Genomic DNA, 18,974 nt, shown 5'->3' on the forward strand with positions numbered 1-18,974 from the left:
ACTATACCAAACATAACATATCATACGAATTTGGGGGTCTCGGATTTACGTTTACTATGTTACATCTCGTCTATCAGACCAGGCTGACAGAACACACAAAAAAACGGTCCCAATATTACGGTAAAGATACGTCAATACCTGTAATTACGGTAAGGGTTTTCAGACCAAACTAGAGGCTGACCAAGCATCAGTCATCGCTAACTGTCTAAGCGAAGAAAATGAAGCTGCCGTGGCTCTTGATCCCTCTTCTAATTTTACAGTTTTGTGGAGTTGATTTCAGCGTGGCCGGATCAGGTAACAATAAAGATATGGAATATGTACATTTTTGCAGGTCTGTGCTGGGCAAATTGCATGACCGAATTATTCTCAGGGGTTCCCATTCATCCTAGCTAGCTAGCCCAGTTAACGTTAGCTAACAAACTAAGTTAGCTTGCAAGTAGAACCAACTGGTTGCATGCGAAATAATATATATATATATTTTTTTTTGGGGGGGGCAGAAATCTTAATACAATATTGGATACAGAGTTTTCCCAATGCACCCCTTTAAAGAAGGAATTTTATATAACTGTGTTGCTGAAGTTGTCACTTTAGTTACGGTTAGTTAATGTAATGCAACAGGTCTGTCAGAGTTGTAGTAACGTTAGGGTCGGATTATCTGACATTTAACCTTTCCAAGCCTGGTCTCATAGACTAGATGTAACATAGTAAATGTAAATCTGACATACTAAATTAGTAAAATACAGTATGTTACGTTTGGTATGGTTACATAAGACAGAAGGTCACTTAAAGTAAAAAGGAAAGGAGTGTGGTAGTTGCGTGTTCGAATCTATTCATGGTCAATTTTAGCTAATTGGCAACTTTGCAACTACTTTTTAGCTACTTTGTAACTACTTAAAATGTTAGCTGACGCTAACTCTTAACCGTAACTCTAACCGCTAGCTGAAGTTAACCACCTAGCTAATGTTAGCTACCTAGGTAATGTTAGCAACAACTAATTGGAATACGTAACATATATGAATTGCAATTCGTAACATTCGTAACATATACGAAATGGAGTGTCTCAGATTTATGTACAGAAAAATAGTAAATGCTCTTAGACCAGATTTTCTTTCCTGACCTCAGTCTCTTCTAAATACTAGTGTGCAGCTTGCTTATCCCATATGTACAACCCAATGCAGTGTAATTATCCTTTGCCACGGTCTTTCAGTGTGTAAAAAATCATGCACACTGATCTGTATTTCAGTAGTCCAGGAAGTGCATGATCTTTGCCTAACAAGCTCTGTTTTATTAGGTAATGGTGGCAGGTGGCAGATATACCTTGAAAAGATCACCAAAGCCACGCAACTTTACAAGCCTTGCAGCCCATACAACTGCAGTTGCCATCTCAGGTAATACATGCAGGAGAACCGATGTTGCTCCTTATGAGAACCGTATTGCTATACAAAAGGGTTTCAGCTTTTTAACAAAAAGCCGTTGGTTGCCTTTTTTAGAGCAGATCCTTCATTCTCTCTCCATTGTCCTCAATCCATCCAGTGTCTTGAATGATGACCTACGACCCTTCAGAGAGGGAGTGTCTGAGGAGCTCATGGCGGACACGCTTCGTCGTGGTGTGGGCACCCACTACCAAATCATTAATGGTAAACTGTATCGGGAACAGAACTGTATGTTCCCAGCCAGGTGAGGAAACAAAACATTACAATTAGTCTGTGAAACACATCTGAGTTTGTGTGTGTTTCTCATCAAGCTTAGAAGTCAGACCCTGGTTTTTGTATGATCAATGTGGTCCATTAATTAGTGGTCGATCATTTAGTAACATTTGTTATCTTTAGGCCTATATCAGTAGCGAGCTAGTTAATATGATAGTCATCATGTCTCAGCTGTCTGTCTCTCTGATTGGTTTAGGTGTAGTGGGGTGGAGCACTTCATCCTGCAGGTAATTGACAAGTTGCCAGATGTGGAGATGGTGGTGAACGTGCGGGACTACCCTCAGGTGCCAGGCTGGGTGCAGCCTATCCTGCCTGTCCTGTCTTTCAGTAAGGTCAGCTCTGCAACCATGCATGTCCTCATCACACGCACACAAAAGTGTTGCTTGTTTATGTTATTTAGACATGTTTTTACTTTTGTAAATGTATATATATTTGTTGGAAGTAGTGAAAGAGAGTTGTCCAATGTGATGGCATTTGTGTGTGTAAAATGAAAGTGTTTTGTGTGCATTTAGACTGCTGACTACCAGGACATCATGTATCCTGCATGGACGTTTTGGGAGGGGGGCCCGGCGGTATGGCCCATATATCCCACTGGACTAGGACGATGGGACCTCATGAGGGATGACATTAAAAAGTAGGTTTGACCTCCTTGTGGTGAAAGGAAACATTTGTATTTTATTTATACTACCAGATCATTTTCCATGTTATTCACAAACACACTGTTAGATCGGCAGCACAGTGGCCCTGGAAGAGGAAAGAGTCCAGAGGATTCTTCAGAGGATCCAGGACGAGTCCTGAGAGGGACCCCCTTGTCCTTCTGTCCAGAGAGGCTCCAGACCTGGTGGATGCGGAGTACACAAAGAACCAGGCCTGGAAGTCTGAGAAGGTCCGTCTGGAACTACCAATGCAAATGTCTGTGTGGCTGTGTGACAGTGTCTTGAATGCCTTGAGAGCAGTGCTATGTTTTTCAACCGCAATATCAACAACTGTTCAATAGCCTCTTCTTTTTTATTTATTAGGACACACTAGGGAGACCACCAGCTCAGGAGATTCCCCTGGTGGAGCACTGTCAATACAAGTAAGAACAAGAGATTATGGTGGAATTGCATTGCGCTGTGTTTTGTGTTTACAATGTTTTACATCAAGTGCATAGATGTGGCTTCACTCTGACACTTTCCAGGTCAGCCTGGATAAAATTAGACTAATTTAAAAAAATGTTTTTAGCTTCAGAGATTTTTAGATTGACTGAGAGAACATGGACCTTGTTTTCATGAGTTGAGAGGGAAACTTCCATTACCAGTTTCAAAGGTCTGTTAATTAACCCTGGTTATTTATTTTTAAACCTTCAGCTATGGAATAAAACACTACAGGTGTGCATTGTCAGCATCCGTTACGTTTGCAGGTCAGGCCAGGGCTCCAAATCATAAACTCACCGTTGTGGCCACACCTGTTGCAGACTACCAAGGATAGGGTAACTTTTTCCTTACCCTGTACACACAGTGTGATTTCCACCACAATTCCTACCTCATCATCTGACCTCTAACCTCTCAGGTATCTGTTCAACTTCCGGGGCGTGGCGGCCAGCTTCCGCCTCAAGCACCTGTTCCTGTGTGGCTCTCTGGTCTTCCATGTAGGGGAGGAGTGGCTGGAGTTCTTCTATCCCCAGCTGCTGCCCTGGGTACACTACATCCCTGTCAAACAGGACCTCTCTGACCTCAGGTGACCTGTCTGGCTTGGCTGTGTATCATAACTGTTCAACTGTTAACCTGCTCCATGGGTAGTAAAGTGGAATATGTGGTTTGTTTAATGTCTGAATGTTCTCTGTTATATCTATAGTGATGTCCCCCTTTTCTGTCTTTCCAGGGAACTGCTACAGTTTGTGAAAGAAAACGATGACATCGCTCAAGAGATTGCCGTTAGGTAACAAGCTGGGTTGTGAACTAGAAAAAATGGCTTTAGACTGGTTACATTACCTGTCTGCTTTCTCACAGCTTGTACAGTAGCATGCTAAATAACCAGACTATTGATATTGTTGACTTATGTTAGCTCACCAACCTCTGCCTCCAGGGGTCAGCGGTTCATCCTGGACCACCTGAGGATGGAGGACGTGTCGTGTTACTGGGAGAGACTCCTCACTGAGTTCGGGGGGCTGCTCAAGTACAAACTCAAGAGGAAGACTAACTACAATCAGGTCATCCACAAGCATGGGAGGACAGAACTGTGACCGAGCCGGGGGGGGGGGGGTGGTGTGTGTCACTCTGTATGGACTATATGAAGGCAGCTCCAGTCAATAGATAGCGGCAGATCACACTGCTAAATAATGTCCCTAATGCTGGTCTTAGAATTAGGAATTGCTGGTCTTAACATTTATGCTGTGGTCTCCCCATAGATTCTTCATAGGGTTAGATGTAATGGAGTACCCTTTTAAAGTATTGTGTTATAGAAGATTTAGGAGATGAAAAATGCTATAAGAAGAAAGCAGCTATTTGGGATTGAAATTACCATTGGGATTAGCACACAGAGAGAGTAGGATACTATATATATTGGTTCTCACACAGTTTACAGTTTGTATTTAGCAGACCTGGGTTCAAACACTGTTTAGGGTATTATAATTACTTTCAAATATATTGAAGTAATTATTTAGATATTTTTTATTTGAAAAGACAAGTATTGGAATGTATTTGGAAATACTCAAATACAATCTCATGCATACTAATTTCAACATAAAAAAATTGAATGCCTGGGCATTCAATTTTTTGATGTTGAAATTAGTATTTGAAAGGGAAAGGGAATATATAGTCAGTTGTACAACTGAATGCATTCAACTGAAATGTGTTTAATGCATTTAACCCAACCTCTCTGAAAATACAGTACTTTCAAATAATTCCAATAAAAGTAGTTGATTCGGGCCACATTTTTGGAAAATACTTTATTTTCTCTGTATTTACGTAACAAATGATCAAATACACATGTATTTGAACCCAGGCATGGTATTTAGTCTTTCCATGCTCAAAATATCAGCGACTTTATGCCTCGAAAGGAACTTAGGGTAGAGGATTTATAAAGAGATTGATAGCGTTTGCTATTAGGCGAAATCAGTTATCTCACCTCACACTGAAATTGTGTGAAAAATCAATGAAATTGGTTGATTCTGGGAAATTACACCTAAAAGGCCATTTTCCATGTGCTTTCCCTTACTGCCCTCTAGTGTGTGACAGAAGCCCTGTATGCTGCTCAGGAGTTGATACTTACGTCTTCCATTTTATTGCCAGTGGTCCATTCAACTACAAACACAAACAAAACACTCCTCACCTCAGTGTTGCCTCTGTTTAAGAAGAACAATACACTACCATTGCCATATACTGTAGAGATACGATGTAGCTTGAAATACTACATATTAAGCATTAAATAACTACACTCAACACCAAGTGCCAATAGAACATGATTCATTAATGTAGAATGACATGTCAAACCCACTCACTACACTACTTTAGTTGGACCTGCCTTGGAAAAGATGAGTATAAGCCACAATGGTACTGAAATGTTTAATATGTTCAAGTATTCCCATTGTAGAATGTATGTGTTAGTTCTCTGATTCTACAGCTGTGACATGTATGTATGGTACTTTGCACTGTGTATTGTCTTGACCAAAGAGTACGAGGTGCAATGCCAAACTATGTTCAGCTTGTGTTCAAAACATATGTGATCTTCATGCTTAGTCAGAGTATTGTATGCACAGAGATTGTACTATCATGGGCAGGTTGATTCACCTGCAGAATTTGTGGAATAGTTTTGGTTTATCTGTTGGGCTTTTTAATTATTAGTAATTGATGCTACTTTTTGGCTTGAAACACAATGACTATGATATGATGCAATAACTGCCTTTTGTCAATGTTTTGTTTCCTTACATTTTACATTTTTATATCGAATGCATCATTTTTAACTCCGTAATAAACCATTCAAATCTCAAGTAAATTCACAATGGTCTCCAATGAATGTGTATGTTTGGTCCTCCACCTGAAGGGGGTGCTCTCCAACCAAATAGGTTTAATTTACTAACTAGCAGTTCAGGGGTGTACCGGTGGAAATCAGAAGCAGGTAGGAAAGACAAACTACAAGGACATTTCAGAAGAAATTGGTAAATACTCAGTAAACAACTTAATCGTTCAAACGTGGTCTGCGATATAACTATGCTTAGCTACGTTAGACAAATAATAGGCTGTGCTTGACAAAGCACGGAACTGTTGAATAAATTCGCATTCACAGCTAACGTTAGCTAGCATGATGAATCCCCTTACCTCTGCGTCATCGCATGGAACAAGATGCTTTGAAAACGTGAAGTTATGGTAAAGACATGTACCGTCTTTGGTAACCGTGTCACCTCACCTGCTCCACTTGAACGCAAACGTAACATCTCTATTGTCGTTCAGTCTGCTTCATACGATAGCTACGTAAAGTGGTCATCTTTACCTTGGGTGTTGTTGACCTATATGTCATAACAGCTGATTGTAGCTAGCCTGGTCATTTCCAGCCGATGTAGACCGTATTTATCAATGTTCCAGCAATGTTAAAGTTAATGTACACTAATGACTATGTAATGTCAGATGCGGTATTAAAACAGCTGTTGCACTGTTTGGGTTTTGTCCATTTTCTCTCGATTCCTCTGCCTAAGAGGCATTTATTTAGCAGAAGGATTAGCTGTAACATAAGTGTAACATCCTAGCTCCTGGCCATGCATTCTCAGATCCAGCTCCCATTGCTGGTGAAGCGTTCATGATGCATCCTCCTGAACGGCCCGGGGCGTCCCCAGCCCCATGTCAGCAGGCAGCCTCTGCCCCCCAGGGCACCCACTGCACCAGACCACTGGGGGGTCTCCTCCAGCTAGCCATGCCCTCCCTGGGCCGCCTCCTCCCCAGGGTCCATGCAGCTGACAGTGTGGCGCCTGCCCCGGTACAGATCCCCTCCCCCCTGCCCAGCCTCGTGGGCAAGCCAGAGTTCCCAGACACTGGATGGGACCGCATCAAGGATCTCTTTGACAGGGAGTAAGTTATGACCATGACACCTCTCTTCTATTGTCTGTGGCTTAGCTGAGTAAACCCATCACCATCGGGGAGCGCTCCCCATTTCCTACCTGTGCAGCAGATGAGTTTTCTAGCCTGCACTTAGTTTAGAAGGTTCCAGTTAGTTTAGAAGGTTCCAGACTTCTAGTGTAGCATTGCCATCACTTGCCTTACAGGGCTTCATACATTGTCTGTCTAAAAAATGCTCTGTTTGATTTTAAAGCCTGTTTATACACCCCTTCCCTGTTCTCCCAGTGAAATGCAGAAGTATCCCGAGGAGCTCTCCAGCGTGGTGAAGAGTACCTTATCTGCCGCCTTGGCCGGCATGATCTACGGAGGGCTGCCCGCCGCCCGGCACGCCAGGGAGAGGTACATCCAGCTACACCAGGCTGAGATATACCACAGCCGGGTGGAAGCTGTGGTGAGTGTCTGCGGTTGTGAATTAACAGCAGGCCATTACATACAGTGGGGAGAACAAGTATTTGATACACTGCCGATTTTGCAGGTTTTCCAACTTACAAAGCATGTAGAGGTCTGTAATTTTTATCATAGGTACACTTCAACTGTGAGAGACGGAATCTAAAACATATATCCAGAAAATCACATTATATGATTTTTAAGTAATTAATTTGCATTTTATTGCATGACATAAGTATTTGATACATTAGAAAAGCAGAACTTAATATTTGGTACAGAAACCTTTGTTTGCAATTACAGAGATCACACATTTCCTGTAGTTCTTGACCAGGATTGCACACACTGCAGCAGGGATTTTGGCCCACTCTTCCATACAGACCTTCTCCAGATCCTTCAGGTTTCGGGGCTATCGCTGGGCAATACGGACTTTCAGCTCCCTCCAAAGATTTTCTATTGGGTTCAGGCCTGGAGACAGGCTAGGCCACTCCAGGACCTTGAGATGCTTCTTACGGAGCCACTCCTTAGTTGCCCTGGCTGTGTGTTTCAGGTTGTTGTCATGCCCAACTTCAATGCCCTTAATGAGGGAAGGAGGTTGTTGGCCAAGATCTCACGATACTTGGCCCCATCCATCCTCCCCTCAATACGGTGCAGTCGTCCTGTCCCCTTTGCAGAAAAGCATCCCCAAAGAACAATGTTTCCACCTCCATGCTTCACGGTCGGGATGGTGTTCTTGGGGTTGTACTCATCCTTCTTCTTCCTCCTAACACGGCGAGTGGAGTTTAGACCAAAAAGCTCTATTTTTGTCTCATCAGACCACATGACCTTCTCCCATTCCTCCTCTGGATCATCCAGATGGTCATTGGCAAACTTCAGACGGGCCTGGACATGCGCTGGCTTGAGCAGGGGGATCTTGCGTGTGCTGCAGGATATTAATCCATGACGGCGTAGTGTGTTACTAATGGTTTTCTTTGAGACTGTGGTCTCAGCTCTCTTCAGGTCATTGACCTGGTCCTGCCGTGTAGTTCTGGGCTGATCCCTCACCTTCCTCATGATCATTGATGCCCCACGAGGTGAGATCTTGCATGGAGCCCCAGACCGAGGGTGATTGATCGTCATCTTGAACTTCTTCCATTTTCTAATAATTGCACCAACAGTTGTTGCCTTCTCACCAAACTGCTTGCCTATTGTCCTGTAGCCCATCTCAGCCTTGTGCAGGTCTACAATTTTATTCCTGATGTCCTTACACAGCTCTCTGGTCTTGGCCATTGTGGAGAGGTTTGATTGAGTGTGTGGACAGGTGTCTTTTATACAGGTAACGAGTTCAAACAGGTGCAGTTAATACAGGTAATGAGTGGAGAACAGGAGGGATTCTTAAAGAAAAACATAACAGGTCTGTGAGAGCTGGAATTCTTACTGGTTGGTAGGTGATCAAATACTTATGTCATGCAATAAAATGTAAATTAATTACTTAAAAATCATAATGTGATTGTCTGGATTTTTGTTTTAGATTCCGTCTCTCACAGTCGAAGTGCACCTATAATAAAAATGATAGACCTCTACATGCTTTGTAAGTAGGAAAACCTGCAAAATCGGTAGTGTATCAAATACTTGTTCTCCCCACTGTACATGCATACATGCAATACGATGTCAGTGCTTCTGTATACATTTTCCCAAGTGCAGCAAAAGCACATTGTCTGTCTGTCAATTTAAAAACAAATGTTTGTCTTGTGTTGATGGAGGCTTTGTGTTGTCGTTGTTCTCCCCCAGCGTTCTGCCCATAACGCAGCCATCCGGGGCTTTGTGAGGTATGGCTGGAGGTGGAGCTGGAGAGTGGCAGCCTTCGTCACATTATTCAAGTAAACAATGTCTACATGACTATTCAGTATGGGACTCTTTCCTGTGTGGCCACTATATTAGTTTGTTCTCCTGTGTTGAGTGACATTAGTTGATTAACTCTCTCTCTCTCTCTCTGTCTGTCTGTCTGTCTGTCCTGTTCTGTTCTGTTCTGTTCTGTCAGCACTGTGAGCACAGGCCTGTCTGTGTACAGAGATAAGTATACCCTCAGCCACTACGCAGCAGCAGGAGGTGAGTTACTTCAACACCCAAATGGAGAGGATACCTCAATGTATTATACACACCCACACTTATTCAACTACTTCACAGTAATAATTTGTAAGACGTATACAGTGCTTAAGGAAAGTATTCAGACCCCTTGACTTTTTCCACATTTTAAGTTACAGCCTTATTCTAAAGAGTATTACTTTTTTTTCTCTACACACAATAACAAAGTGAAAACAGAAATATCACATTTACATAAGTATTCAGACCCTTTACTCAGTACTTTGTTGAAGCACTTTTGGCAGCAATTACAGCCTTGAGTCTTCTTGGGTATGATGCTAAAAAACTTGGCACACCTGTATTTGGGGAGTTTCTCCCATTTTTCTCTGCAGATCCTCTCAAGCTCTGTCAGGTTGGATGGGTAGCGTCACTGCACAGCTATTTCCAGGTCTCTCCAGAGATGTTTGATCGGGTTCAAGTCCAGGCCACTCGGACATTCAGAGACTTGTCCCAAAGCCACTCTTGCATTGTCTTGGCTGTGTGCTTAGGGTTGTTGTCCTGTTGGAAGTTGAACCTTGTTGTCCTGTTGGAAGTTGAACCTTTGCCCCAGTCCGAGGTCCTGAGCGTTCTGGAGCAGGTTTTCATCAAGGATCTCTCTGTACTTTGCTCCATTCATCTTTGCCTCGATCCTGACTTGTCTCCCAGTCCCTGCCGCTGAAAAACATCCCCACAGCATGATGCTCGCAAACTCCAAATGGGCTATCATGTGCCTTTAACTGAGGAGTGGCTTCCATCTGGCCACTCTACCATAAAGGCCTGAATGCTGCAGAGATGGTTGTCCTTCTGGAAGGTTCTCCCATCTCCACAGAGGAACTATGGAGCTCTGTCAAAGTGACCATTGGCTTCTTGATCACCTCCCTGACCAAGGCGCTTCTCCCCCGATTATTCAGTTTGGCCAGTCGGCCAGCTCTTGGAAGAGTCTTGGTGGTTCCAAACTTCTTCCATTTAAAATTGGAGGCCAATGTGTTCTTGGGGACCTTCAATGCGGAAGAAATGTTTTGGTACCCTTCCCCAGATCTGTGCCTCGACACAATCCTGTCTTGGAGCTCTACGGACAATTTCTTTTGACCTCATGGCTTGGTTTTTGGATTTTTGGCTTATATAGACAGATGTGTGCCTTTCCAAATCACAATCCTGTCTCTGAGCTCTACGGAATTAAAATTGATTTGAATAGATTTTTTTTGTCCCCCATTTTAGAAATTTCAGCTAATTTGTTGAAAATGAAAAACATCTAATTTACATACATATTCACACCCTGCTGCTATGACACTTCAAATTGAGCTCAGGTGCATCCCATTTCCTTTGATCATCCTTGAGATGTTATTACAACTTGATTGGAGTCCACCTGTGGCCAATTCAATTGTTTGGACATGATTTAGAAAGAAACACACCAGTCTTAATAAGGTCCCACAGTTGACCGTGTTTGTCAGAGCAGAATCAATACCATGAAGTCCAAGGAACTGTCTGTAGATCTCCGAGATAGAATTGTGATCAGGCCTATATCTGGGGAAGGGTATAAAACAATTTCTAGAGTTTTGATCATTTCCAAGAGCACAGTGGTCTCTATTGGGAAATCTGGGTTTTATGAGAGAGTGGCCAGACAGAAGGCACTCCTGAGAAGTCAGATGAAAGCTTGGAGTTTGCAGAAGGACATGTGAAAGACTGAGCATAAGGCAAAAGATTATGTGGTCTGATGAGACAGAAAATTAACTCTTTGACCTGAATGCAAAAACGTTATGTCTGGAGAAAACCAGGCACAGCTCATCACCCATCTAACACCATCCCTACTGTGAAGCATGGTAGTGGCAGCATCATGCTATGGGAATGCTTTTCAGCAGCAGGGACTTGGGAGACTGGTAAGGCTAGAGGGAACAATGAATGGAGACATACATGCAAATCCTTGAAAACATCTGCAAGGAAGAATGGGAGAAAATCCCCAAATTCAGATGTACAAAGCTGATACAGACATACCCAAAATCTAATCAAATCAATCAAATCAAATTTTATTTGTCACATACACATGGTTAGCAGATGTTAATGCGAGTGTAGCGAAATGCTTGTGCTTCTAGTTCCGACAATGCAGTAATAACCAACAAGTAATCTAACTAACAATTCCTAAACTACTGTCTTATACACAGTGTAAGGGGATAAAGAATATGTACATAAGGATATATGAATGAGTGATGGTACAGAGCAGCATAGGCAAGATACAGTAGATGGTATCGAGTACAGTATATACATATGAGATGAGTATGTAAACAAAGTGGCATAGTTAAAGTGGCTAGTGATACATGTATTACATAAGGATGCAGTCGATGATATAGAGTACAGTATATACGTATGCATATGAGATGAATAATGTAGGGTAAGTAACATTATATAAGGTAGCATTGTTTAAAGTGGCTAGTGATATATTTACATCATTTCCCATCAATTCCCATTATTAAAGTGGCTGGAGTTGAGTCAGTGTCATTGTGTTGGCAGCAGCCACTCAATGTTAGTGGTGGCTGTTTAACAGTCTGATGGCCTTGAGATAGGAGCTGTTTTTCAACGCGACTCATAGCTGTAATCGCCACCAATGGTGCTTCTACAAAGTATTGGCTCAAGCGTGTAAATACTTATGTAAATGAGTCATTTCAGTATTTAATTTTCAATACATTTGCTAATTCATAAAAACATGTTTTCACTTTGTCATTATTGGGCATTGTGTGTAGATGGGTGAGAGATTTTATTTTATTTTGAATTCAGGCTGTAACACAACAAAATGTTGAAAAAGTCAAGGGGTATAAATACTTTCTGAAGGCACAGTAAGTGTGATTATTGTAAATGTGTGTGTATGACATTCCTGCCTGTGTGGGTTTGAGCAGCTGTGACAGGAGGCCTATTCAGGCTGAACCTGGGTCTCGGGGGACTGGTGGCAGGCACGGCCATAGGAGCAACCATGGGGTGAGATATGAGGGTTTTAAGTGGCAAAATAACGGGCTGGTTTTGAACAAAGTGGTTACCTGGACTAATAGTGTTGACAGTGGTGAAGAGGTATGAGGAGTAGTTTGAGGGAGCCAGATAGTCCGGGCTTGCCCTGCAGTATGGTACAATATGAACTATGAAGCCTGAAGGATGTCAGAAGTATGTCTCTGGCTGCCAGCTGCGCCCCCTCCCTGCAACCCCTCTGCTTCCCAGCTGCACCCTTTCCTCCTCTCACAACCCTCCAGCCCCCCTCCCTCCCCCTAGCCATGCGCTCGGTGCCAGAGGGACTCATGTGCGTTGCAGAGGGCTGTGTTTTGGGCAGTAGAGCAGGGACAGAGGCCAAGGCAGCAGCTGCCCATCTATTTTTACCACCCCATTGTTACGCCATCTTTTCATCTCCATCCAGCTCCCTCCATCGCTGCTGCACTAGTCCCTTCTGTCCTCTCCTCTTCACCTGTCGTCTCCCTCCTTTTCCTCTCCTGTCTGTCTTCCCCCTTCCATGTCTGTCACATAGTCTTTGATTTGTATGTATATCTAATGTGTCAGTGAAGGTTTTTAGAGTAGTAATGGACTGGGTGTATGTGATCCAACATTCAAGCCATGTTGCTGTGTCTCCAGAGCGAAGCAGAGCGCTGTCCATGTCTGCCTCAGTGCCCAGCCACCTGGACCGTGTGTTTGATGTGTGCAAACAGCCCCGGGTGCACCCACAGCCTCAGCCAGGTGCAGGGGAGTGGGGAGGGAGAAATGAAAGCAGGCAGCTAATCAGATAACACATCACGCTCCAAATGTCTGCCCCTACCTCCCTCATAGTCCTGACACATGGACGAGGTGATAGGGGCGGGCCGGGTTACTAAGTGAGTGATAGCCACCACATCGCTTCATGCTAAGCTATGTTTAGGGGGTTTGGAATGAGAGCTGTAGTCGATAACAGGAACCTGGATAGATGAAACCCTGATTGATACTCAGGAGTGAAACAATTAAATGCTCAGAGAGGCAGCAACATGGCGTCCAGCTCTGAAGTTGGCCAAACTCTCTGTATTGTATAACAGTCTGAGGGTTATTGAGAGTACGTGACGGCCACAGTGACATAATTTAATGTGACGCAGAACATTGACATGTTGGAATGAAGGTGATGTCAGCTCGGCTCATGTCATCTCTTGTCAGGGTGCCGGCAGGAGCTCTGATCATCGCCATGCAGGGATTGGCGGGAGAAACGGTCCGGGAGAGGAGGAGGAGGGAGCGCAGAGAGCTGTATGAACTAAAACTGGCGGAATGGTACATTCCATGGGCATCAACACACACACACACTTTTTTTTTAACTCCTAGTATTCACTCACTTTTTCCTACACCCTCAAGGAGTGCCCGTTTGCAGTTGACGGATGACCTGATTGGTGATTTGAGCAGCAGTGGGCGGATCCAGGATGTAGACCAGGACATACAGAAGATCCAGGAGCTGCTCAGTTTACCACGGAACGAGGGCGTGGCCCAGGACTCTGACAGCCATTGACAGCAGCTGAAATACTCTAACTGATACCAATCATAGCCATCCTCACAGACAGACAATGGTGGGTGAGACTTTCCTCATCTCTGAGGACATACTGTTTTCTTTTGATGTCGACTACTCTATTCTACGTTCTGTTGAATACAAAAGAGGACCTACTTATTTGCTCAACAAAATATGTATTGATGCTGAATTATGATTTATACTGTAAATGTGATTACTTTGTCTGGAACTTTTAAATGATTTCCAACATATTTAATATAAATGGCAATAATGACACAGTATCTTCAAGTCTGAAATTCACTGAATTAGTCATGACGTGTGCAAAGTACATGAGGCTGAGAGTCAGTGGGTTTGAAGAACTCTGAGGAAAAGCACTACATGTTAGTCATTTAGCAGACGCTCTTACCCAGAGCAACTTACAGGAGCAATTAGGGTTGTGTCTTGTTCAAGCGCACATCAGATTTTTCACTTAGTCAACTCGGGATTCAAACTAGTGACCTTTCGGTTACTGTCCCAACGCTCTGAACCGCTAGGCTGCCTGCTGCCCAGTGTGTAGGTTAAGACAGTCACATTGCCATTATGTTCAGATAATTGATCAAGCAACCGACTGCTAGGCAATTCCATGGTAATGATGCTGAGACTTCGATTTTTCACTTTAAAATGTATGCCAAACAAAAACCAATGATTGTAAAGTTAAACCATAAAACTATGCACAAGGACGACTTTTAACAATTTCCATTGAACATTTTACAAAAACGTTTATTTGAAGAACAGTGCAAATGCAAAGTTTGTTAACAGAAGGACGGTTTGTGCTGTTTGTGCCATTATTCTGTTACCAAACTTTGCGTCTGCACTGTACAAGTAAATGCGTTTTTGTAAAAAAAAAAAAAAAAACATTTAGAATTGAAAAATCGGAGTCTCAGCATTCTGTTACCATGAAATTGACCTGCTTTGTTATTTCTTAATGACAGTGGGGCGTGTGTCTAGAAACATGAAAATCGAATTACAATCTGTGTGTGTTTCCATGTCTGTTTGTAGGCCTGTAATGTTGGCCCCTGGGCTTGTCAGCAGCAACTAGGTCATACATAGCCTCTGCCCCTGCTGTAAACAAGATGTGGCACACTAACAGCTGGGGCTCGGAGCGCGACTCAGATTGACAACAAATAGCCAGGAGATTGGAAAGAGAGACAAGTCGTTAGTTAACAACACAGCTAACATTCTAATTCTACTATAAAGGTTTGGTCAGTGATGATCGGTTACAGCCATGTGGTTTAGTGTGTCATTAAGTTATGATTGTGTAATTCTATTCAGTAATCATCTGAATGAATTACATTTCATGTCCTATCAGAGGGAGTCTGCTCAGATCAACAAGTGACGTAAGCGTTATTATGCAAATTTGTTTTTGTTCAAATGTAATGCAATAGTGTCTCCTTTTGTTCCCGGGAGCTATTACTAAAGAAATGCATTCCTCTTCACCTCCCAGCTGAAGGCTAGCCTACAGTTATAATGTAAATAATTTGATTAGAATGGCATTAGGAATGTATGGAATTTATTTTCAGGGCACTGGGCGGCATGTTTTAGACAAAACAATGACAGGCTTTTAAAACATACAGTTGAATTCGGAAGTTTACATACACTTAGGTTGGAGTCATTAAAACTGTTTTTTCAACCACTCCACAAATTTCTTGTCAACATACTATAGTTTTGGCAAGTCGGTTAGGACATCTACTTTGTGCATGACGCAAGTCATTTTTCCAACAATTGTTTACAGAGAGATTATTTCACTTACAATTCACTGTATCACAATTCCAGTGGGTCAAAAGTTTACATACACTAAGTTGACTGTGCCTTTAAACAGCTTTGAAAATTCCAGAAAATTATGTCATGGCTTTAGAAGCTTCTGATAGGATAATTTACATAATTTGAGTCAATTAGAGGTGTACCTGTGGATGAATTTCAAGGCCTATTTTCAAACTCAGTGCCTCTTTGCTTGACATCATGGGAAAATTAAAAGAAATCAGCCAAGACTGCAGAAAAACAATTGTAGACCTCCACAAGTCTGGTTCATCCTTGGGAGGAATTTCCAAACGCCTGAAGGTACCATGTTCATCTGTACAAACAATAGTACTCAAGTTTAAACACCATGGGACCATGCAGCCGTCATACCGCTCAGGAAGGAGACCTGTTCTGTTTCCTAGAGATTAATGTACTTTGGTACGAAAAGTGCAAATCAATCCCAGAACAACAGCAAAGGACCTTGTAAAGATGCTGGGGGAAACGAGTACAAAAGTATCTATATCCACAGTAAAACGAGACCGTATTTACTTTTTGGAGAAATGTCCTCTGGTCTGATGAAACAAAAATAGACCATAATGACCATTGTTATGTTTGGAGGAAAAAGGGGGATGCTTGCAAGCCAAAGAACACCATCCCAACCGTGAAGCGTGGGGGTGCTTTGCTGCAGGAGGGACTTTTGTGCACTTCACAAAATAGATGGCATCATGAGGTAGGAAAATTGTGGATATATTGAAGCAACATCTCAAGACATCAGTTAAGAAGTTAAAGCTTGGTCGCAAATGGGTCTTCCAAATGGACAATGACACCAAGCATACTTCCAAAGTTGTGGCAAAATGGCTTAAGAACAACAATGTCAAGATATTAGAGTGGCCATCACAAAGCCCTGACTTCAATCCTATAGAAAATTTGTGGGCGGAACTGAAAAAGCATGTGGAGAAAGGAGCCCTACAAACCTGACCCATGTTACTGTCTCTGTCAGGAGGAATGGGACAAAATTCACCCAACTTATTGTGGGAAGCTTGTGAAATATCAGCAAATGTGAGAAACTGAGTTTAAATGTATTTGGCTAAGGTGTATGTAAACTTCCGACTTCAACTGTATTTTACTGCTGCAAAATATTTTGCTGCTGTACATTGCATAGATAGTATAACATCTCTACGCCGACAGTGTGTGTGTATGTAAAGCTGTCAAAGCTAATGGGATTTCCGTATAGGGCAGGCCCGCTGCACCCGAAATAACATTAGAAAGGTAGGTGTCTTTTGAAAAGCAACCTCAAGAAATGCAAATGAAAACCGACCAATTTGGTGCAGTTGACAACCTCACCACCACTGTCAGTTACTTGTCTCACTGCATCAGTGTTGACCTCACCATGTGTCCGCTAACAACGTTGGGTTACGGATGTAGCCTTGGTTCTCTAGTAGTCTGTCGCCAAGCGATTTATGGGAACTTCTCGCGATGTGATTGAGATGCTTAATATCAAAGATGTTTAAGTGATAATGCCGCCTTCGGGGACATTATCACTTGTATACAAGTGGTTGCTAACATATTCAAATATTGATCGACATTTAAATTAAAAACGTCAATTTATTCGTACTATTTACATCCTTCCACAAGATATAGTCCCAACACAAATCTAGGGTTGCTCGAGACGCGACCAAGTAATTCGCTTTTTTTTGTTCTGTATGTATAGACGCAACCCAGTCGTTTGTTCTAAATGTTCCATTGCCATACTGACTGGCAACGTTATTATCCCTTGCTCGCTAGCTAGCCGACTACGGCTAGTTCACAGTCACGTCAAAAAGTGTAGTCAGAATAACAGCAGTACAAGCAAGTAGCTGAATTTTTTTAAAGATGTTTTCTAGTTAAGATGTATTTGGATACATCCATAACAATGAGTTTATGATGCCTGGCAGAACAAGTGTTCTCTTGTCATGACACTTTTCAGACAAAATAAAGACAATCCATGACATTCATTTGAGTTGATTTTAATAAATGAAACCATACATTCACTTTATCCACCACAGCTGACTTAAGTGATAATGCCGAAGAAAACGGTGTTTGTTGGATATATCGGCACCGGTGTCTCCCTTAGGTCCAGATGATTCTTTGTGGCCTCGTTATATGCGAGAGTGGCGTATCTGAGAGAGAATGCGTTGCTATATTGTTTTCCAGTACCCTAAATACGAGAGCAATTTAGAAATAACACAAACAGCTTATGGACAACATACCTTAGTCCGTTGTCTGTTCCCCTCTTTTCCTATTCGACCCAGATGTAACTGGAGGTCGAACCACACTTTCTGGACGAGACCGCTTGGTGTACCGGGATTCAGAGCCTGGGAGTTTTGGAGCTGGGCCATGTCCTTATCGGTGAAGGGAGGGTGGCTGTTTGTGACATATTTTCCTTGCGTTCTTAGCTGTTTGATGTTGCCCTGAAATACATGATTCGAGACACCAGTTGCGACCGATGGTTGGGTCATTTAGAAACCGGTTGAGCCCACTACGGAGTGCCAGGTAGCTACTTATGCTACACTGCTCCCCCTTCCCAATTCGTACATTTCCATAAAACTGTCGGAGAAGGATGATAAACTTTTCCTTCGTGACAGTTTTGAAGTCAACAACGTTCTTCTCTGCTAGCCAGCCCCCGAAGCAACGCACAGCCCAGTTTGTGTTCTTAATTGTGTTTTTTTCCTTCCGTTGAGGCTTTTCTCTAGTCTAGGTCATTCAATGCAGTATCCTCCAAATCTGCATGCATTGGTATTAATTGCCATCTCTTTTTCCCATTCATCCATAGTAATGCCGTCGAAAAGATCCAAATACATGTACCACTCATCCGTTTTAGTTTTCGCAACAAAGTTCGATTTAGCCAGTCAAATGAAAAAATGTTTGTATGTTGCTATGACAACCAACTAAATTTGCTGTCAGTGTTCTGACACATTCATTTTATATGGAACGATGGAGATCGCAATTAAATATTGAAACAATATTTAAAAGGTCGGAGAGCAAATATACAAATCTCTGCTGTTGAAAATCAAATGCTAATCTAAAATAAATTAGGAGATAATGTCTAGATGTTTGTTTTTTTAAATAGTGGAGATCAAATGTATACATTTCCTGGCAGGGTTGATGAGACAGTGGATTGAGCAGTGAGATGGAACAGAGTAAACAGGCATTTCAACGTCACCGATTTTGCGGGTGGTAATTTGTGAAATAGACACAGGCTGGAAAGCAGTTCTAACAAATCAGCATTCAGGATTAGAACCACCCGTTGTATAATTACATTCACTCCACACCCTTACTGTACCCACTTAATCAGCCATTATAAAATGCGGTATGACGTGACATACTGTCTATTACTTAACCCCACAGAGGTGGAGGAACGACATGAAAGTTTAGCGACCCATTACT

General features: G+C 42.5%; 2 protein-coding genes across 3 annotated transcripts; both read left to right on the forward strand.

Annotated features, from left to right (window-relative positions):
• The first annotated feature begins 176 nt into the window (after positions 1 to 176).
• On the forward strand, positions 177 to 5,682 carry poglut1 (protein O-glucosyltransferase 1). Its single transcript, XM_064970730.1, has 10 exons — positions 177 to 294; positions 1,292 to 1,388; positions 1,534 to 1,677; positions 1,903 to 2,038; positions 2,219 to 2,340; positions 2,433 to 2,592; positions 2,726 to 2,784; positions 3,258 to 3,425; positions 3,570 to 3,626; positions 3,774 to 5,682. The coding sequence occupies exons 1-10, from the start codon at positions 219 to 221 to the stop codon at positions 3,928 to 3,930; spliced, it is 1,176 nt and encodes a 391-aa protein (XP_064826802.1). The 5' UTR covers positions 177 to 218; the 3' UTR covers positions 3,931 to 5,682.
• Positions 5,683 to 5,774: 92 nt separating this feature from the next.
• LOC135543455 (complex I assembly factor TIMMDC1, mitochondrial-like) lies at positions 5,775 to 14,053 on the forward strand. Of its 2 annotated transcripts, none has more exons than XM_064970731.1 (8): positions 5,775 to 5,844; positions 6,451 to 6,748; positions 7,022 to 7,187; positions 8,951 to 9,039; positions 9,201 to 9,268; positions 12,169 to 12,247; positions 13,433 to 13,543; positions 13,625 to 14,053. In XM_064970731.1, exons 2-8 carry the CDS (start codon positions 6,480 to 6,482, stop codon positions 13,773 to 13,775), a joined length of 933 nt encoding a protein of 310 aa, XP_064826803.1. In that variant the 5' UTR covers positions 5,775 to 5,844; positions 6,451 to 6,479; the 3' UTR covers positions 13,776 to 14,053. The 2 variants fall into 2 exon arrangements, with proteins under 2 accessions (XP_064826803.1, XP_064826804.1); XM_064970732.1 differs by having other exon boundaries at positions 5,778 to 5,804.
• Positions 14,054 to 18,974: the final 4,921 nt, after the last annotated feature.

The sequence above is a fragment of the Oncorhynchus masou genome, chromosome 7, assembly GCF_036934945.1.
Source record: "Oncorhynchus masou masou isolate Uvic2021 chromosome 7, UVic_Omas_1.1, whole genome shotgun sequence".
In the NCBI taxonomy this organism is placed as follows: domain Eukaryota; kingdom Metazoa; phylum Chordata; class Actinopteri; order Salmoniformes; family Salmonidae; genus Oncorhynchus; species Oncorhynchus masou.